We start from the raw sequence: 22,637 nt of genomic DNA on the forward strand, positions 1-22,637 counted from the left end.
AAGCAATGGGGACGGTGTCGCCCTCATTGAACGTTAAGTATGTGAAACCCACCGCGCCAGGCACAATTCTTATGACTAGGTTAGTGTGGTTATCACGCGTCAGTAAGTATTTAGAAGCAAGAAGATCAGCTTGCAATGACTGCAATATAGCTGAATGCTCTGGCAGCCAACAAGATTTGGAAAAAGTAGGTTGTACCAAGGCATAAAGCGGCTTGATACGCTGGGCATAATCTGGGATGTAAGTTCGACCGAAATTCAGAAAACCCAGCAGAGATTGTAATTTCTTTAGTGACGTAGGAGCACGGAGGCATGCGCACTTCTCTAGAAAGTGCGGAGCCAATCCTCGACCTTCATTGTTGAGTTTGTACCCCAAGAACAACACTGTATATTCCGCAATGTGAGACTTCGCAAAGTTGAATTTGTAGCTGAAGTCTGCAAACAAAACAATAATGCGATCAACGCGTCGGAGATGCGGGTCCAACTCGTCATCTGTGAGATAAATGTCATCCACATACGAGTACGCATCAGGGTCTACACCCTCTAAGAGAGAGACCACGCGAGCGGCAAAGACTCCAGGGCTGTTTTTATAGCCCATTGGTAATCTTTTTAATTGTTTTTGTTTGCCACCAGAGGTTAACGCCGTCCACTCACTACTAAGAGAGGACAGGTTATGGCTGTAAAAGCCATTGGAAATGTCAAGTGTGGTTTTAAACCTTTTTCTCACGAGACTATCGACGAGAGCCGAACTGTGGGTGTTTTGTACTGCACAGGTCCGGCAATGAGAGTTTAGGTGCCGGTAATCCAAAACTAGGCGGTACGACCCGTCAGGCTTCGTCACAGTGAACAAAGGATTATTCATAGGTGACATAATTGTTTCGATTACTCCCTGATATTCCAATTGTTCAAGGATCGACGCGACGTGAGGTCTAGCTTCGCGACGCATGGGGTATTGGGGTTGTGGTTGGGGCGTTGTCCGCAACGGAATCTCATGGCCGGGAGACAATTTATCCCAGCCAACCTGATTCCGATATAACGCAGGCGCTTGCACCTGAGCCCATTGAGCGGCGTACTTTTTAGCTAGGACCTTAGGCACTGTGTGCGCAAAGGACGGGAGGAATGCCTCCTCCCCTCTAGGAGCATCCAAAACGAAAGCCGGGGGCCAATCTGCCTCCGCCAATAGAATATCATAGGAAGTGGTCAGATTATCCCAAAAAACCCCTTGAATTGTACGTTGTATGTCACCTTCAATTTGAATGGCTATATTATACAGTCTATCAGGAGGAGACACCCGAGTGTCAGCAGTTTCAATATTCACGAATATATCAGTTGCTGTCGCCACCAGATATGGACGCAGTGCTTGTCGCACTACTGTAACTTCCGCCGCGCTGTCTAGCAGCGTTAGCGCCCATGTCAGGTTCTGAAGCTGCGTCTGTACCGTCTGAGGCATACCTCGCTGTCAGTGCAGCAACTTTCTTCTTCTGAAACGGGGTCTTTGACGTGCAGATTCGTCTTGCTTGCCTTTGCCGTCCGACTGGCGGGGCTGCTCACGACTCGGAGCACCCCTTCCTTTCCCACGGTCTCCGCCACCGGATTGTGAAGCCGATGTTTTCTGTGAAAAACGAGGAGAGCGTTGTTCAGAAACCTGAAATCTATCAGGTGACTTAATACGAGATCGATCGCGCAGATCATATGTGCGCTCGGTAGACGACTGTACCGGTGAGGCAGGACGTGACCCCTGTTTCTGTTGTTGTTTCCCCTGTTTCTTAGCTCTCCAACTTTGTTTAGGAAAGTTGGGGCGTTCGTCTTTCGTAGACAAACTCACCTTAGTTTGCTGTACTATATCAGGAATGATCACAGTTGGGTTTACACCCAAGGCACTACGACCCACGGTCCTATATGCCTTCGCAATTACTTTAGCGAACTCTTTGGGCTTGTCGAGGTCATCCACGCGGTCCATCACATTTGCAACTTGGAACTGCATGGCATCTCCTTTGAAGTTGCCCATTACCATGGAGCATACCACATCGAAGCTGTCGACAAGCCTCATTCCCAATTCAATAGGTGCCTCCGCACCATGATTCTCCTGAACCTTTTTGATGACGGATGGTAGCACAGACATAGACGGAGTGCCATAGCACTTCGAATAGGTCACGGCAAAGACCTTACCCCAGTTGTCACAATCGGCCATATCCGGGACCAGGTCTTTAGGCAAAGTAATGGTGAGGATCCTGTGTTTCTCTACAGGAGATGTATTTGGAAAAAACGCTTCCAATTGATTAAATTTCTCAGCAAGCCAATAAGGAAATTCATCCTTACTTTGGGGGCGCTTGCCGACCACCGAATTGACCATAACAGGACTAATGACCACCGCGTGGTGGTCCATAGGTTGTCCCGCAACAGCAGGTGCCCCCACCTGCACGTTGCATGACACGTACTGCACCAAAGCCCTATGGACCGTAATCAGGGCTGTGTGCAGTACACGCAACTCAGCCACCCCCACCGTGAGATAGCGGGGATGTGGCGTAAAGCCGGCCAGCCGCGGCCATGTTGCCCCTGCAATAGACAATGGGCCCATTCTCGCCGGCGCAACCGCATGGGGAAGGGCGCCATTAAACCAAATAGTATGCTGCCAGGCAGAGATTGGAATTTCTTGTGTCCTATATGGGGTATAGACCGCAGGCAGCTGTGTGGCAGTATAGGTATGGAACGTATCATCGTCATCAACCGCCGGAAAAGTCACCCATGAGTAAAACAACTCATACGGGTATGACGCATCAGCGCTTACCACAAAAATTACAGGCATCCCATCATCCGGCACCCCATACGTCGTCAAATGACGGCGCAGAGGTGCACGGCTATGCGCGGCTAGGTCAACCGCCATCAGGACACACTTAAGAGTATCAACGATATCTACAGTAGCACTGGGGTTCAGAAAAAATAACCTTTTTAATGATGAAGCTTGAAGGAACCTATTAGTCGAAACACAGGTAGGTTAAACCGTCACTCCCGTTATCCGGGAACCAGAGTGAGAGCGTTGTGGACTAATACAAGCACTACTAAGGCGTTTCAAATCAATAGACCAAACGTTAGGTGCGCCATGTTGCAGGGATTCTGCTTATGCACAGAACTATGCGCAGGAACCCAGGCCCTCAGTGAATTGTGGTGTACCAAAAACTCACCTCAGAACCCAGAACCCCTTATCCGGCCAGCATCAGTGTCCCATTCGTTATCCGAGGTTTAGCTCGGCGGTCCCAATGTATAGACAACCCAGAACAAGCGACTTAGTATATTTCTCAGGAATGGTGGGAATCAGAAATACCTTTTCGTAATTATTCTCATATCAGTCTACAACAGAATAAACAGAGACACGGTAAAAGTTTAAAGAGTTTATTTTATAAACCTTGTGTCCTAAGATGCAGCAGTTTGGCTAACATAAGCAGACAAACGATTAAAATCAAAACCATCAGCATAGTTACAATACCATAGAAAATGAAAGGAGTAATCATACTAAAATGAAAGTGGATCTAAGCCACCTTCCTTTCTCTAACAAACTAATAGTATTATTATTAGACTAGTAAAAGGTCTCTAGGCTTGAATGGGGAACCCCATACCGTAAAGATCAGCTCAGTGAGTTCACATCACAGGATCAGCTATGCTCTGCTCCTGGGAAAGCTCTTCTTCCGAATGTAATGAAAACATGTAACACTGCAATATTAAAAGCACTCGACTTTCAGGTATTTGCAGCTGCGTGCGTGTTATGGCTAAACTAGTGGGCCGATCAACATCAACCCAACAACATGCACCGTCTAGCGACCCAGACTGTTTCTTTACACTGTGTACAGACCAAGGTCGCAGCTCACTGTATGGGATATGAACAACAGACGGTTCTCATGTGAAGCAAAGTCGAGTAAGCATTTCTCAATTTAATAACATGTGACTACAGTGTCGTGTGCAAAAGCAGCAAAAGCGGCAAGATGGCTTTCTAACATCTAACGCGGTCGTGCTAACTTAGCATTGTACATATATAGATAACAATCTCCCCTGTAATATCTTGAAGGATAAGTTACTTGCCTTCAGTAATACTCTTTCTGGAGGATCCTCTATCTAACATTAGATTCCTCACCTTGTAAATCTCCCCAGTTGGATACCCCTAGGCTGGATTCAGAAACTCTTGCATTAGCTCCTGCATGCTAACAAGTGGCCCCTTTACCTTTCATAGTTACTGAAGCCCGTCTCCGGACAGGACAACTTGGAGCTACACAAAGGAGCCACCACTGCATGCTGATTTCAGTTTCATTTTCTTTTCTCTGTGTGCTCAAAGAAGAGTAGTATTGTAGACAGGTTTAGTTGCAGCAGGCAGTGTACTAAATCCAACGAGGAATGTTAGCAAATCCCAAAAAATCAATCCACAGTAGGGGGAGGTAGGTGGGCGGTTAGGAATCTGGAATTAAGAGTATCCATGAAAAAGAGTATGACTGAAGGATAGTTACCCTTCTTGAGGACACTTCTAACCGCAGATACTTCATCTTCTGAATTGATACCAGAGCAGTGCCCTCTACAGGGAGAGCGGTCTATAAAGTGGACTTCGCCCCAAGAAGTGCTACAAAACAGAGCCATCAAAATGCAAAATCCTCTCTTCAGACTTGTGAATCAATGCAGTAGAGTCTGGTGAAAGTACAGACAGACACCTACAAGGGTGCTTGGCAAATTTCTGAAACCACAAAGTTCTGAGCCAGGGCAGTAGTCGCATCTTTTGCTTTGGTGGAATAAGCTCCATGGCTCTCAAGAGGACCGTCTTGGGTCAAGGCATGGCAGAGGTTAATCTGTTCAGATGAGCTCCTTTTCTGAACTGCCTTATCATTCTTCACACCAGCTAATCGAGCATATATATAACCGACAATCTGCACAGCATTCTTTAGCACAATCAAAGTAGCAGCTAAAGGCATGTGTTGAATCCAACCAGCGTAGTCTCATCCTCTTTAGATAGATGTGGTGGAGGAAAGAATGTGGGGAGTGTGATGGGCTGTCCCGCATAAAAAGGGGACACAACTTTTAGGAGAAAGGAAGCTTGGCATGAAAATGGGTAGTATCTAGATGCTAAACTGAAAAACCCTGTAGTTCACTGATGACACACAGATGTAATTGCAATGAGAAACATGGAAGAAACTATAAATAAAAAAAGATTTGAAAGGCGCACACATCAAGATAAGGTCCCACAGAGGCTTAATGAATGGAGCAAGGGGAAACATATGAAATTCCTTTTAAGAAACAGAATGGATGACTTGAATAACAAATTCGGCCAAAAGAGCCTATAAGTAACCTCTAAGCGTGCATATGCAAAGCCTTGCCAGGCTAAAGGTAATAAGAACATAAGAACATCAGATAATCTAGTCCGTAGGCGATCTACCAGTTTATCCTAAAAGTAGATGACGAACATGGACCCTGAGTGCTCAATAACCAGATTTAGCAAGGGTGGAGCAGTAAAAATGACATCCATAGCCTCCAGTGGTAAGTCAAAACCTCTCAGTAGGAGCTGTTTAATCTCTATACATGAACATGTAGATCACAGAAGATTCGGTGTACAATCCCACCTTAATGCTGGACAGCAGATTCTCTTGAAGAGGAAGTTGAAGTGGTAGGGCAGATGCACAGGGTCAGCAAGTCGCAGTGCCAGACCTTCCTAGTCTAATTGGGGCCAACAGATTATCTGTGCCCAGTCCACCTGACTTTCTTTAGGATAAGAGGATCAGTGGCAGAAGTGGAAATGCATGCAGGAGGCTGGAATGCCACCTAAGGCAAAACATCTCTCTTTGAGTCCTCTGAAGAGGAAACTATAAAGAGCAGAAAGCTCGACATTAAATGTATTCCGCAGAAAATAGGTCTGGCAAGGGTGTGTCCTAAATAGTAAAGACACACTCCACTTGTGGTGAGCAAGATGACGCCTGCTGAGTTCATCCCACCAGGTGACACTCCAATGTGCCCTGCTTGTTGCAGTACCACATGGCAGTCTTGTTGTCCGTCAGCACCTGGATCGACCTGCACTTGATAGAATGCAGAAAGGCCTGCTGGGCCAACTGGATGGTTTGGCTCCAGAAGATTTATATGAGGACCCTGCTCCATCCAGTATCAGAGACTTCTGATCACCTCATGTATGTGGCCTCCCCAGCACAGAGAGGACTTATTTGTCAATACTGTGAGCCCTGGAAGGTGCAAGGAGAACGCCCAGACATGTCAGACTAGAAACTGGCATCCATTAATTACAGTTCTATTCAACTGAAGGGCATGCATGTGCCAACACGTAATGCACCACCAGGATGCACAATGCTATTAGGCCAAAAAGCCTAAGAACAATCAAGGCCGGAACAGCGGATCGTATCTTAAATATCGGTATATAGAGTGAAGTCCTCATAATTTTTGCAGAGACAAGAAGGTCATCAAGCTGACTGTGTACATAATGATCCAAATAAAGGGAATCCTCTGGCCTGGCTGGAGATGGGATTGGGACAAACTGATGCAGAACCCCCTGGTGGACAGTTATGACACTGTTGCCTTACGGGCAGGTACCAGAAGAGGTGAGTCTGCCTTCAGAAGCCAGTCAGTGAGGTAGAAGAATATGGTGTGTGGGTGTACGATGTATCCCCAAACTCTATAATGTGCTACAACCATTGACTTGATCTTCGTGAAGACTAGACGTCTTGAAGTAAGGCTGAAGTGCAGGACAGCAAACTAAGTGACCGGACCCACCCTACAACTGAAGTACATCCTGTGAGACTGCAGGACTCACCATGAAAGTCTAAATCCTGCAGGTACACCAACATAATCAAGTCCGTGGGATTCAAGGAGTGAGCAAATGTCCTTGTTTTCGAATTCTCCTTTCTGAGGTATGAATTCAAGAATCCAGAAAGAGTCTAACCCTCCATCCTTCTTGGGGACCAAAAAGTAAAGAGAGCAGCAAAAGTTTGATAGTCCATTTGGCAAACAATATTACCTCTTCTTTGTAACAAACATTGGCATGATCTGCCAACGTGCGAGTGTGAAAAGGAGCAGCATGGGCAGGAATACCCAGAAATGAAAAGGCATAGCTAAACAATCTAGCGGACCTATAGTTTCAACGTGATGGAGCACCAGTAAGGCAGGCAGTGCTAGATCCTGTTGTCTACTGCATCGACAGATGGTAGGAGGAGAAATGAAGAGGTTTGGCATCAGTGCCTGTAGGAGAGGCCGATGAAAAGTACTGCTGCTGTTTAAAAAAAAAATATATCTTTATTTTCATTCTCAACATCTGTAGATATACAGTAACAGTAGGCAGTATTCAAAAAACAAGAATTAGTAAGTCGACTAGCATGGCACATAACTTTGCTATTCATAGCAGCACACTGGGATTCTTCACTCCAGCCATTATCACTCATTTTCCCCATCTGGCTCACTCCTACTAACATCTGAGTCACGCCGGTCACTTTCATCCTGAATAGTGTTCAAAAACACTTCACACATTTCCCTCCACTCACTGAGGTAGTCTATCAATTTTTCGTCCCTTCGGCTTAGTCTCATATGTACTTCAGCCAGTGACCACTCACTCACATCACAGTGCCATGTATCCACTGTGGGGGCACGGTGCCCCATCCATGTTGTAGTAACTCTACGTTTTGCTAACACCAATGATAGTTGTAATAATTTGTAAGCCATCTTGCGCCCTTTAGGTTTTCAACTTGGCCCAGTAAACAATGAAGCGGTGAACATTCAATTGTGATTCTCGTGCCCCTCTGTGCATCGTCCCGCACCTGCATCCAGGATGCATACGCCCCAGGGCACATCCAGGCTGAGTGTAAAAAGTCCACTCCTCCCTCACTACATCGCGGACGATTATCTGTTCGGGAAGGGGTAATACGATGAAGCTTCACTGGTGTCATGTACGTGCCGTGCACAAAATTGCAATGCACCAATTTAAAGTGCATTACAGGACCCTGTACGCGCAAGTCTACTAATGGCAGCCCACGTCGTGTCTTCCATGGGCACTCCTAAGTCTACATCTCACGCCGCCCTCGCCCTGAAGTGGGGGGACCTGCAGCATTCAGTCTCATTGCTTTGTAAAGTAAGGAGATCAATCTAGGTCTAGAGTTGCCAGTTAATATTACGTTGTGCATATGTGTCATCTGCGAGGTAGACAGACCATGTCACTTTAAACACTTCCATCAACCCCACATAGTGTAAGTAGTGTCCTGGCCCCAGTGCCAAGTCCCCACATGCCTGCTCATACAAAATAAAGGTTTCACTAGGGTATAAACCAACCATCACTTCATAGCCACCGTCCCTCGTGCCTGAAAGGATATGTTGGCCATCTTTTGTTGCACTGGCGCCAATATCCATATGGGTAGTTCCAGATGAAATGGGGCGCGGCCCAGGACTGACTCCACATACAATTGCCAAATATGCAAAGTGTGGCATACTATGTAGGGTATGTCATCCGTGACCCCCGTCCACTCCATCAGTGCGACGGGCAGTCTGTCAACCAGTACCTGCCCCACCGACAGTCTATTTTCCCAGTTCTCTCCCTTGTCAAACTGCTGCTGTTATTGACCTTATCCTCCATGAACAGTTTGAATCGGTTCCTGTACACGTGGAGATGTTTTTTGCAGGCACAAAGTGACAACCCTTGAGTATTCTTTGAATTTATGGTAGAACTGGTGACCTGACAACAGAGAGCGGCCTATAGCTCTAATGTATTTAAATCTCTCTATAGCTGCATCAGTTTACTTGCTGAAAAGCCTCGATCTATCAAAGAGTATGGAATTACAAAAAACCTAGCTGTACTCCGAGAAGCCTGTGAAGCACCTTGTGAGGAAGCCCCCGCGAGTGCCGTCCCTATGAACAAGGTGCCCTTATCAATAGACCCCTGGGTGCCTTACTGTTATGATCAGGAAAAGGACTATGAAAACCTGGAAGGGACTTCCCCAGTAACCAAGGGCTTTTCCTTCAACACACAGTTCGGTGAGGATAACCCGTAAGCAATCCACCCCTGGAGGGGCAGAACGGAAATCCGAGACATCCAATCAGAAGGGTCTGACGTCACACCGGAGTGGCTGGAAAAGGAGGAAGGAGGTGTGTCGAGGTCGTCAGCCGCTGGGAGTCGGAGAACGCGGGAGAGCAGAGGAAACGCTGGCGAGTCGGAGGAAGAGGCAGAGGAGAAACCAGAGACTGTTGCGGAGTCGGAAGAGACGGAGATCCGGAAACCCCAGAAGTGTGGTCTGAAGACTGGTGGATCCCGGAGGAGGCGGATGAGCCGCCGCAACTCAGGAGAGTTGCGGCAGAGAGCGGTACGTGATTTGGGCAGAGGGAGGACAGAAGGAAGGGGTGGGAAAAGGGGTATACCAAGGGACTATTTCCCCACTGTCTTAGACACCCGTAAGAAAACCACACCGCACGTCCAATGCCCTAATCACTCTCACTTGAACACGTTGTCATAATTCTTCAGCACTTTTTCATCATCCACGCTGAGACGCAGATCAGCTACCCTTTTGGTTCTTTTCCCGTGTATCTCTACTTTTCTTCAGGTACTCCCTCACTACTTCGCCTAGTTCCTCACTTGGTGTGGTGGAAGTAGAAGTAATCCCAGAGAACACATAGACTGGCCGTCACCTTTTGTTTTCTTTCTTGAGAGAACGTCGGAACTTCGGGACCCTACCAGCCCATCAGAGGGAAGCAGACTCCGTGGCCTGGAAGGACTACATCTCCTGCTGGATCCGGTCACAACGACACTTTATTTAGTTTTCTCTGTGCCAGAATCAACAGACTTTCTTTTCTGTTTTACCCTCCATCCTGATATTAATTTGCTTCACAACCTTAATAAACCTCACAGTATAGATCCCATACGGCCTCCTCGCTTCTGTTTCCGACCCTTTCTCCGACACACCTTCAGGCATGTCTCCAGATAATGACACTTGATCCCATCATCTGTGAAGTCCAATCAAGAACATAAAACATATTTTGCAGGATCATGACCATCTTATAATGTCCGAGCCAGGCTTTGCACATATCCTGTGGCAATGAGAACACCACCGCCCAAGCCATACCCCAAGAGCATGTCTGTACAACCCAGGAGGAAAAATGCATTCATGGAGCACAATCAAGCTGGCAGAAGAAAAGCCTTTTTTTTGCCAATGGCTTTACTTCTTTTAGAGTCCTTGTCGAGTGAAGTGGTTGGAAAAGATTTTGCGTTCACCTGTCGCAAGGTGGCTAGTACCATAATGCTTCTTAGAGGCAGAATGTACGCCTAGTGCTTATTTGTGATGTCTTGAGGTGGGACGTATCACTGGTAGAGCAGAGAACAGTCCCCACCAATCTGCTGGAACTGAGTCACTCAGGGCTACCTTGAAACTAAACAAGGGCTCAGAGGTGTCTGATCCAGGTTACAAAATTTCTGAAAAATTGTTAGCTCAGGTCTCTTCTGCAGGAAGTAGGCACTTTCCTCTATATGGGGCCTAAGGGCAAATCCAAGGAGGAAGTTGGGGGCCATATGGGAAGTGGGGGGAATATGGGAACTGGGGGGAATATGGGAACTGGGGGGAATATGGGAACTGGGGGGGGGGGGGGGGCAGGCTCCAGGGAGATATTAAAGCTTCTAGAACATTTCCACCATCCTCCAGAAATACTGCTGCCTTGGCAGAGAGCTTGGAGGACAGCACAAGTCGATGTTAGCACTAGCTTTGATGATAGTGAATCTAAACACTATACAAGCCCTTAGAGAGGATGAATCTGAAAAGGGATGATGGGGAATGATCTGGAACTGGTGCCACTCAAGTTGGAGGGGACACTAAGGGTAAATCAAGTAGTGAGGTCGGTAGCAGAGGAGCTGACAGATGGCCAAGCGCCAGCAAAGGAGCAGGCTCAAATTATCTGGGGTCAGTCTGTGTCAGAGAAGGGCCTGCTAGCAGAAGCCCAGCCGGTGCGGATGGGTCGATGGTGCCTATGTGCATGACAAAGGGACCCAGAACCAATTAAATATTTGCAGTCTGGCCTGCTTCAAGGCCTAAATTGGCTGCAGAGTTAGCAGTGATTCGGGAACACCATAGGCAGACGTGAGGCGGGACTGTAACCAAAATACAGGTCCAGCACAACTGAAACAAGCATTGGCATAGCCAATAGGTCTCGCTTTTGGGACCTTATAAGTGAATAGGCATGCAACACTTGATGTTTTCTAATCTAGGATATTGTGCTGGATAACTAAACATTTATAATGTCCCAAAGGTGAGACCTATTGGCTATGCATTGAGGTGCCTTATAAGTGTTTAGGTAGAGCTATTGACTTTGGCAATGTTTCCAAGCTATGCTGCAGAGAAGTGTGGCTGCTGTGCAGCATGCTGAGAAGTTGTAATTAAAAAGTGTAAGAAGCACTGAGCGATGCTGTGGTGTCGTTGAGTGATGCTATGGTGTCGTTGAGTGATGCTGTGCTGGCCCTGAGTGATGCTGTGCTGGCCCTGAGTGATGCTGTGCTGGCCCTGAGTGATGCTGTGCTGGCCCTGAGTGATGCTGTGCTGGCCCTGAGTGATGCTGTGCTGGCCCTGAGTGATGCTGTGCTGGCCCTGAGTGATGCTGTGCTGGCCCTGAGTGATGCTGTGCTGGCCCTGAGTGATGCTGTGCTGGCCCTGAGTGATGCTGTGCTGGCCCTGAGTGATGCTGTGCTGGCCCTGAGTGATGCTGTGCTGGCCCTGAGTGATGCTGTGCTGGCCCTGAGTGATGCTGTGCTGGCCCTGAGTGATGCTGTGCTGGCCCTGAGTGATGCTGTGGTGGCCCTGAGTGATGCTGTGGTGGCCCTGAGTGATGCTGTGGTGGCCCTGAGTGATGCTGTGGTGGCCCCGAGTGATGCTGTGGTGGCCCCGAGTGATGCTGTGGTGGCCCCGAGTGATGCTGTGGTGGCCCCGAGTGATGCTGTGGTGGCCCCCCGAGTGATGCTGTGGTGGCCCCCCGAGTGATGCTGTGGTGACCCCGAGTGATGCTGTGGTGACCCCGAGTGATGCTGTGGTGGCCCCGAGTGATGCTGTGGTGGCCCCGAGTGATGCTGTGGTGGCCCCGAGTGATGCTGTGGTGGCCCCGAGTGATGCTGTGGTGGCCCTGAGTGATGCTGTGGTGGCCCTGAGTGATGCTGTGGTGGCCCTGAGTGATGCTGTGGTGGCCCTGAGTGATGCTGTGGTGGTGCTGAGTGAAGCTGTGGTGGTGCTGAGTGAAGCTGTGGTGGTGCCAAGTGATGCTGTGGTGGTGCTGATTGATGCTGTGGCAGTGCTGAGTGATGCTATCGTGGTCCTTAGTGATGCTGTGGTGGTGCTGAGTGACGCTGTGGTGGTGCCGACTGATGCCGTGGTGGCGTTGAGTGATCCTGTGCTGGCTCTGGGTGCTGCTGTGGTGGCCCTGAGTGATGCTGTGGTGATGCTGACTGATGCTGATTGATGCTGCAGAGGGATGCTGTGGTGGTACTGAGTGATGCTGTGGTGGTGCAGAGTGATGTTGTGGTGAAGGTGAAGGTGAGTGATGCTGTGGTGGCCCTGAGTGATGCTGTGGGGGTGCCGAGTGATGATGTGGTGGTGCTGACTGATGCTGTGGTGGTGCTGAGTGTTGCTGTGGTTGCTTAGAGCGATGCTGTGGTGGCGTTGAGTTATGCTGTTTCCACTGTCATCCATGCCTTCAATATGGATAAGCTAAGCAACACAAGATGCTATGCTGTAAAGTGTGCTATAAAGTGCCCTTGAACACCACACCAACTTATTGTGCTACTGCCAAAAAATACCAGGTAGTTCTGTGCAAGGGCGAGTGCTATGGTGTTGGGCCCAGAAGCATAGTTTGCACCGCAAACGTTTTACAAACTAGACCTGAACACATCACTGAGGCAAATGCACGAGGGTAGACCAGACTTATTTAAATGATTTCCTTATGTTATCCCTGCTGCCACGGAAACTCTACTGGCTCCCACAGATGTAAATTAAGTTCAAGGTCTGTGCATCATTTTCTACGCCTTTCAAGTTGTGAACCTAACTCCAGAACCCATTCAAAAGCGTGTCACTCACTACATGCCAGCATGGACCCACTAATTTAGTAGTGGCACATTGATCTTCCAACAGAAAACCAAAGGTGAAGTTAACAAAGACCGATTGAAAAGGCCTGCATGTCTCTTCGGGTAATAGCTGTAATTCTATCTGGCAAAGTTACCTTTTCTGTTTCTATGAATTACTCTTACATTCTTGTAAGAGATACGGTTTGAGGTATTTATGGCGCATTCAATTCTGGTATCAATGATTTATTAGAAGCAACCAGCTCCAGGACATGATGTAAAGCTGCTTCTTCCACCTAACTCTCACATCTCAGTGAGAACGGGATTTTTCTGCCCTGCTGCCCCCAAAAGATGACCAGCAGAGATAAAGAGAGGGCACTCTGCTCGCGGACACAGGGCGCCTGGCAACGTGAAGGAATCAATCAGACAAAAGGAGATTATTAGAGTGTCTGGGAGAGATCAAACATTGCTGGCATCTGCACCCACACATGGCTGATTTACAGGCGGGCTGATAAAGTGCTGCGGCTGTCAGGAGTACATGACAGCTCCTTAAGCTCTGCGGATAAATTACTGCTAAAGCCCCGTATAACATTTCTCCACCTAGCAACCAAACAGGATGTGGCTCCCCTTACAAGGTGCCAATAAGCTACAAAGAGAAACACGGGAAGTCGAAGTGCGGTAAATACGAGTCGAAAGAAAGCACAGACTTTGCAAATTTCACCACTCCCCCCAGAAAAAGAACTGACAGTCCAGGAAGCCTTCCAGTGTGGCGCCAATGATGAGGTGATGATAAGCAATCAATCTGCATGCTAAACTGAGGGGGCCCCGCCATGCAGCTGTATAAAGAAAGCAGGCGGAAATAGGAAGTTAATTACACGAAGGCTTCAATCCTTCGCCGTAATGTGTGTACAGGATGCAAGATTTACACTTCCCTGGAAATCTTTCATATTTGTCCCTGACATTCAGCATGAAGAAATACAGCCGTAATTAGGATGTCTGGGCCCTGCATGTGATATAATATGTGTTACCGGTCTTAAACTTTAGGAAGTTATTCAGGACTAGTTATGAATGGGATGATGTTGATTTCATCAGTGAAGATGTTTTCCTGAACGCATTTCCATGCCAAATGCCAGCTTTTTCAAGTGGCGGATGGTGATGTTTAAATGTGGTGCAGCGTAACTCCTGCCCTTGACCAAGCGATTGTAGAAAGCGAGCCCGACTGTTTTCAGGAGACAACAGAGGGAGGAGCAGGGCACACGCTAGTGATGCGCGTGCGCGGGAGCAGGCAAAAGTGATCGCGCTTGAAGGGTGCTGCAAGCAATGTAAAAAAAAAAAAACACTAGTGCGCGCACAGCAGCAGGAACAAGTGAAAGTGATCGCGCTGGAAGGGAGGCAGGTGGCGGCTGCGCGCGTGCATGCCGGCATAAACGCAAGCTTGAGGCCAGCAAAAGCCTCTGGTAGCTCTTTGAAAACCCCAATACTAAATGTCTCGCAGAGCAGCTCATGCGCTGGCTCAGGCGACACCTAAAAAACTGCTATGACATGGTCAAACCTGGCTGTGTCATAGCACTATTTTTTCCTTAATTTCTAACAAGCTGCACAGCAGACATGCTGCAGTACAACATGGTTAACAACGAGGCAAGCCACGGCAACGAGGCAAGCAACAACCAACGAGGCAAGTAACCAACGGTGCCCGGGCAAGCAACAACCAACGGGGCAAGCAACAACTAACGGGGCAACCAACAACAAGGAGGGGGAGCGTAGGGGCCGACTTAAAGAAACATGCACTCCTATGGATTGCAGCAAGAAGAAAAAACTGCCTCCTAAAGTGCACAAGCATTGGAAGGACACGGAGCGCTGCGAGGAAGCAGTACTAGGGCTATGCTTCAGGAGAGGGACAAACACGCGAAGAGAAAGCGTAGCCAGCATGTACTGAGAAAACAGAAGCAAAGAGTGCCAATAACACCAACCAGTGATAAGCAATGGGCAGTCTCCAAGTACCTTGTAAACTAACAAAATTCTCTCCGAATCGACAGCATATATGCTGTCTCTGGCGAGATCTAAAATAGACTCAGATAGATATCAGAAGAGCTCGTTATTTATTAATCAGTTGTTTCATATCACGAGATCAACAGAGTGCATTACATAAAGGTAATGTTACAATAGCGATTTAGAATTTGAAGGCACGTCAGACAAGTTACAAAATCACAGGGTAAAAGACAAACGGTGACAATATTTTAAGGTGATAAAAGAACAAGCATTGGCAATTGGCTAGCTTTAAGGGAATGTTGTTTGGTACCATGAAGGATTACATTAATTCTAAACAGCATGGGAATGGATACGTATTTGTGAAAGCAAAGAACTGTAGGCCAGACCTAAACATACATTTGAGGCAATGGCTGCCCTCATCACATCTGTGCTGCTGCCAAAGAAAAACAACGTAAATGATCCAGTTATTTAAGACACTTTAACAGCATTAATGACATGTTTATTTATTTATTTATGGCATTTATAAAGCGCGAACGAATACCCGTGGGCGTCTCGGCGCTAGACTGGCCAGCTGATTCTCCCCAACAATGTAGAGGCCGGAGGGATTTATTGGTTAAACAACCATGTTTTCAGGCTCTTGCGAAACTGGAGTAGTGATTTGCTAGATCTAATTTGTTGTGGCAGCATATTCCAGATCTTGGGAGCTGCTACCGCAAAGCGGCGATCACCCCAGGAAACTGTTTTAGAGCGTGGAACCACTAGTTGATTGAGAGTCGAGGATCTAAGTTGTCTGGTCGGTCTATAAAGTTTGAGCTGGTCCTTAAGAGGGCGTGGACCTTGATCATGTAGAACCTTATAGATTATACAAAGAGATTTGAACTTGATCCTGTTTTTAATCGTTAACCAGTGGAGTGTCCTGATGGTGTCAGAGATGGGTACAAACTTGGGTGTTTTAGACAGGAGACGGGCTGCCGCATTCTGTATAGTTTGTAGCTTTTTTGTAACTCTGGTTTGGCTATTTAGGAGAAGCGCGTTACAGTAATCCAAGGATGAAAGGACCAGAGAACTAACCAGAGTTTTGACAGCTGCATCAGGGAGGAATGGGGTAATTTTTCTTATCATCTTCAATTTATAGTGGGCTGTGGCTGCTATTTTGTTAGCATGTGCCATAAAATTAAGATGATCATCAAAGATAACTCCCAGATTCCTAACCTTGGAAGTCGGGCTGGGTGGTATGCCGAAAGCTGGGGGCCACCAAGGAGCGGGCCACGTCGGAGAGAGGGATCCAAAGATGACCACCTCCGTTTTATCGGAATTAAGCTTTAGGCAGTTACCTGCCATCCACTCTCCTATCAAGCTCATGGCATTTTGGAAGCGCTCTGCCACTTCCGTCCCTTCACCTTTAATAGCCAGCACCAGTTGCGTGTCGTCTGCGTATGAGGTTAGGCTCATCCCAGATGCGTTGATTAAACCTGCAAGGTCCGACACATATATATTAAATAGCGTCGCACTCAGGGACGAGCCTTGAGGAACCCCACACGGGAGCGACAGCTTGGCGGATTGATATGGCCCCAAGGTGACCACCTGAGTTCTGTCGGCCAGGAAGGAGGAGAGTAGAGTAGAGTAGATGAGTTCCCCTTACATTTCAAGCTAAGGTAGATGCATAAATAAACAAAAATGATCACAGCTGTGTGATGGGCAAGCACTTTTTTTTTAGCAGAAAACTACTTATGCCCAATCAAATTGTGTACTCCTGCCTCCGAACATGGCGGGGGGAGGGGTGGAGCCACAGCCCCTCTCTAGTGATGCTCACAGAATTGTCTGGCGGCAGCTGTGCTGTCAAGCCAAGCCATAAAAAGTCAATGCTAAATGGGATGCCCGTACGTAATGGAATAAAAATGTTTATGTTATGTAAGTATTAGCAGCAGCAGCAAGAAAATCAAAGATATAAATGATAAGTATAGTGGGTTTTTAAACATTAATTTTGAAAAACACCATATATCAAATGGAATAACTGTTTACAAAAATATTAGTAACAGCAATAAAAGTAATACAAATGATAAATACTGTGGATTACCGTTACAAATAGTATTAGTAAAAAAACATCTTGTTCCGACCCAAGGCCCTCAGCAACATCAATATCCTTCTTCAATACAGAATACTATGAAAAGTAACAACGGCTGTTAGTTTATAAACAATATATTTCAGGTAAAATAAATAACCATATAAACCAATTCATAAATTCATTGAGAATATTGACTAAATTCATACAATAATCCCAAAAACCACTAGGCATTCCAGCGAATATTTGATGGAGCCCTTCATAATACAACAGAAAATCTCACTGCATTCATCATCTCACATTCAGATAGCAATGGGTAGAATCAAACTAACAATAATTTTCTTTTACCAGTGAAATCGCGTAACCTACAAAAGCTAGTGCTGCAAGTTAACCCATGCCAAGAACCTGTTTCCTCCAACAACGGCAAATGGCCCAGCCTAATTTTAATTAGATACACCAACATTTTTAACAATGCATATTTTAAGAAAAGAACTTCGGGCTAAATCTTACAGTCTCTGCGATATACATGTTTCAATGCCAGTAAATCCAAGTCTGCCGCAAGTGAAAACATCTGTGTTGCTCTTTTAAAAATTAATGTAATTGAACTGCACAGATAACAAGCATTGGCTCATGGAGAACATCAAAGCGGCCGTGAAAGTGATCGCGATCAAGCGCGACGCGCGCCCGCGCACATGCACTCAAGCTCTAGGCCGGACATGGTAGCATTTTTTTAAGCCCTCACTAAAAGTCTTGCCAGACCAGCGCATGCGCTGGGTCAGGCGAGACCTAAAAAACGAAAGTGGTTAAAGCGGAGCTCTGGTTCGGTGTCTATGGGCACAGAAAAAGAGGGTATGGGTAGTGTCTTTATGGAGCTCTTTTTACTGTTTCACTACAGCGTCCACTTTTATTTTTCATGTTTGCAAACATCCCATCTCTTTTATACGAAAGAGCAACACACCAAGGATTTAAGCGCTTGTGGGAAGGGTGATGGTGTGACCAAGTACTATAAGGAATACAGTTCTCCCTGCAACACAACATAAGGATATGGCAGGTCACATTGGAGTTCCATGACCTTAGAAAGGAACATGGCATTCTGCCTTGTTCCTCTATATGGTCATGTAACTCCACTGTGACTTAGAACATCCTTATAATGTACGGCAAGTGTACTTTTGCCCACATATAATCAAAGGGACCCTATTACAAATTCACTCTTTTGTTGTTATTAGACATTTGAAATTATTGCTATAACTGAAACGTATACCAAATCATAAGTGACTTAATATGTTAATGAGCGCTTAAGTTTACTACGATAGAGGTTTTTAATGTAAAGTACAATTATGAAAAAAGTGATGTAAAGTGATTGAAGGGAAGGTTGGGTAAAAATAGGTGGATGCTAAAACATTTCTAAATGATACCCTGCAAATCCAAATCAAAGAAAAATAAATAAATAAAAAATTGTAAAACACATAGCAACTGTGCATACCAAAAAGAAAAGAAAACAATTTCATAATTTCTTGGAGTACGACCAGTTTATGGACAACGCAAGCATGGAGCTATACTAGAGTTCCTCTGATTTTATGTATTCCTTTGTGGAAATATTTTCAACCAGAATATCAAAAAACAGTAAGGTTATTATCACCTGAAAAGATAACAGCACTGAACACCTTCACTACCTAGTACATCCAAATAGTAAAAGCAAATAAATAGCACATGAAAGCAAATCTTTGATGGGAAGTCTCAATCCGAACCTCTTCCAAATCAAAGTACTAGCTATCTTTCTCATTAACCATTACAGAAGTTAACAATCAACGCAAGACATTGTTCAAACCAACCGTTTTCATTGCACTCAGGTGCCACACCACATTAACTAACCACCATGTTACAAATTGAATTTTTACTATGCATGAAAAGATCTGACACAACATAGAATTCAACTGCAAACAAACACAGCCTGTCCTGCCAGACACCTGAATAGTCTGTCTGTCAATCGAACTTCAAGCATCTCTAATTTTATCCCCTAAAGAGGCAACCTGGAAGGAGGAAAACCTCTCTCTCATCAAAGCCTTTCAGTCATCTTCATAATACAGCGGGTCAATGTAGCCATTGCTTCCCTAATTCACAGGGCATCTTCCCCTCCGATATTTAGGTCCCATAAAAAACTACATAGATCTATCATTTCTTCATTGCCCTACCATTCATAACCATCCCAAAAAAATTGAAATTGCAGTCCTTTTAAAAATGCAGGAACACATGGAAACTCACAGCCTCCAACATAATTGGACAGAAACTCTTCCAAGTAGTTAGCATTCTACAAACCCTGGCTGAACGAGACCAAGGTTTACTTGTGATACTGAAACTTCACAGCACAGTATATCGCACAACAGTACCAACCAACCTACAATATTTCATGGAAAAAAGTGAAGAGGCACTTGATTTCTTAACACAGCCAGTTGGGAAATGAAGAAGGCACGCCATACAGGCAGCATAACCGATAGCACAGTGATGTTATTACTAAGAAGTATAATTAGTGATCACATTTTTTCGTAAAATTTTGCATTGCAAATAATATATAATATTCCTCACCTGATTTATGTCATCTGCTGTAAAACCGGCTTCTGCCAACAGCGTTTTGATCGGTTCGATGCTCCGAGTGAATAGTGACGAACACACAAGTTCAAACCTTGCCCTATTGTGACACATACAAAAAGAAATAGAATTTGATTTCGAGGCCATGGGAAAGATGGATCTAGAATGACCAGATGACCTATATATTTTTTGTGCTTACAAACCTGCGAGTCATGCGCTAAACAAACATATTCAGCCCCTAGGAAACCCAATTAGACGGTTTGTCTTTAAATATGAAATCCTGTGTTACATAGCTGCCTGACTATAGATGTTAGGTGACCCTAACTAAACCTAAGGCTTAAACACATTTTGATCCATCATTAGCTAAATAACTTGTTCTACACAGAAATGGCCTTCTTAAACAAAACATAAGAATGCAAGAATCAAATGAGGACTTTGGTGGTATAAAATAAAGAGCAGCGAATTTTTTAAATATATTGTTTGCTCAAAATTCTAACTGTTTCAAAGATTTCACGCAATTGATCTAGTAACACCTTGGCTTTTAATGCTGGTAGCATGAACAATGGTCTTGAAGCAACAGAATAAGATCTTGACGTTAGACCGGCCAGGACTATAAGGTTTACAAGCACCATCAGGAATGAGACCGGAAAGATTCAGAGAGATAAAGAACAGAAAAAGATGTTGGTGTAAGTAAAAGTCGATAATTCTTTTTACAGACTCGATTATAACAGTGAATGTGCTGTACCTGGGGTAACTAGAGAAACTTTGCATATCTCATTCCAAGGCTGAATCCTTTCAGCCCTCGAGGTAAAAAAAACTTTTAGGAACTATTTTACATTTCATCCAGGCCTACATAGTGGAAATAGGATTGAAAAATAGGCGAAACCGAGGTTATCATTATCCGCTGCAAAGAACGCATGTGTTCAATATTATCCCCCGCTTAGATCACAAAGACAAAAAATAGACAAATTATATAGCGCTTGCTACCCCTGGCAAGACGTCGAAGCGCTTTTTGGTGAGAAGCACGCTACTCCGGAACCCAAAAATAATTAGTGGTGAATTAGCATAGGGAAATATTAAAATAATTTGAGCGTTTAGTGTGAGTATTTTTGGGGTTGCAAAGGATAGTGGAGGGACAGAAGAGGGAGAGGATTGCATTTATATAGCGCGTGATACCCCTGATGTGGCATCAAAACACTTTTTGACGAGTAGCATGCTACTCCAGAACCCAAACAGGATTAGTAGTGAATTAATATAGGGAAATATGAAATTAATTTGAGCGGTGGGCATGGGAGTCTGTTAGTTGGATTGAAAGGGATAGAGAAGGAGAGTGGTCTAGAAAGTGTTTAGTTGGAGATCACAGCAGCAGCAGGAGGTTTGGGATGAGTTGGGGGGGGTAAGAGTCAGAAGGAAGGGTTTAGAAAGGCTTTTTGGGACATCTGAATAGTAAATGAGGTTTGAGATAAATGCAAGAGAGGGGTAGAGGAGGGATGAGTCTAGATATTGAGAGAGGTATATGGTGAGCAAATAGGGTAGTGCATTGGAGAGGGTAGTAGATTGAGGTTTGGGATGAGTCAGGGACCTGAGGTAGAGAATATATTGAGAAAGGTATGGAGTGAGATATAGGGCAGTGCATTGGAGATGCTGAATTAGGAGTAAAGTAATAAATACAAAGATACACAAGTACATGGAAGGTATGTATATATAAGGAAGGTAATATATCTAGATTTTTTGTAACTTTATTTTTCAGTTTACATGTTGCAAATACAAGAAAAAAACAAATTGGCATCGAATCAGCATATGTAGCCATATCGTTGACATTATTATTGGCATATAGGACAAAAGGCAGCATCAGGGAGGGAAAGGTACAATGGGGACAGGAAAAATAATTTGCAATCATATCACAGTGAGGAAGGAACCTGTGATATCACTGAGTTCCAATGCAGACATAACTAGGGTCGACCCTCTCACTACCTGCCGTGATTGGACCCCCTGGCTATATCTAACCCACTCTCCTCGCTATCAGTTGTATCCTGCGAGGAGGCCTCCCCCTCTGCCAACCCAGAGGTACACATGTCACACCAAGCTAGAAGGTCTTCTTGCAGCTTCTCGTCCCTTCTAGCGAGTTTCATGTGGGCCTCTTCAGCTAGGGACCATTCATGGATATCTTTGAGCCAGATGGTCACTTCTGGGGCCCTTTGCCTCATCCAAGTCATAGCTATCCTGCGCCTAGCGAGCACTAGCATTAATTGTAGGATCTTAAATGAGATTTTCTTTTTCTTGGGCTTCCGGACTAGTGCAAGCAAACAATACAAGGATACAGGCGTCATCTGAAGGCCAGTGGCTGCAACAATCCTTCCCACCACCTCTACCCAAAACTGTCTGACCATTGGACAATCCCATGCCAAGTGCAAAAAACCCGCTTTCTCCGCGGCACATCTAGGGCACCTATCTCCCCTGTCACTAGAGAAGCGTTTCAGGAACACCGGGGTTAGATAAGTTCGGTGTAGGAAGTTGAAGTGCGTCAACTTAAACCTGGCGTTGCATGAAACTGTGCGTGTGAGGGAGCCTATGCGTGCCCATTGTTTCTTTTCCAGCTGGGTAGCAAGATCCTTCTCCCAGGCCGCCTGAGATGGCAGTACCGGGAGGATTGAGTCCTGTGTCATTGCCTTGTACAGGAGAGAAATCAATTTGCGACCTGCACCTCATGAGAGTAGGATATACAAGGTGTGTGTCGGTGGTGGGATATCCAGGTAGTGAGACCAGGTGATTTTCACCACATCCTGAATTAGCCCTGTCAAAGACCAAAGTTCTCCTCCGCCTGCTCGTAAGTGATGAAGGTCTCGTTGGGAAAAAGGTCGGCAAGAACTTCACACCCAACCTCCCTCCAAGGTTGAAAGGACATGTATTGCCGCATGTCTATGAAGGGGGCCAGTATCCAGATCGGGAGCTCCCTGTGAA

At 45.8% G+C, this 22,637-nt stretch overlaps 1 protein-coding gene across 1 annotated transcript in view; it reads right to left on the reverse strand.

Moving 5' to 3' along the window:
- HSPA14 (heat shock protein family A (Hsp70) member 14) overlaps nt 1-22,637 on the reverse strand; it is a 209,650-nt gene that overhangs the window by 58,231 nt on the left and 128,782 nt on the right. Inside the window, exon 10 of the mRNA XM_085652930.1 lies at nt 19,674-19,776. Within this exon, the coding sequence (XP_085509056.1) occupies nt 19,674-19,776 (103 nt within the window). The remainder of the gene's footprint in view (nt 1-19,673; nt 19,777-22,637) is intronic.

The sequence above is a fragment of the Triturus cristatus genome, chromosome 4_1 (genome assembly GCF_964204655.1).
Source record: "Triturus cristatus chromosome 4_1, aTriCri1.1, whole genome shotgun sequence".
NCBI lineage: Eukaryota > Metazoa > Chordata > Amphibia > Caudata > Salamandridae > Triturus > Triturus cristatus.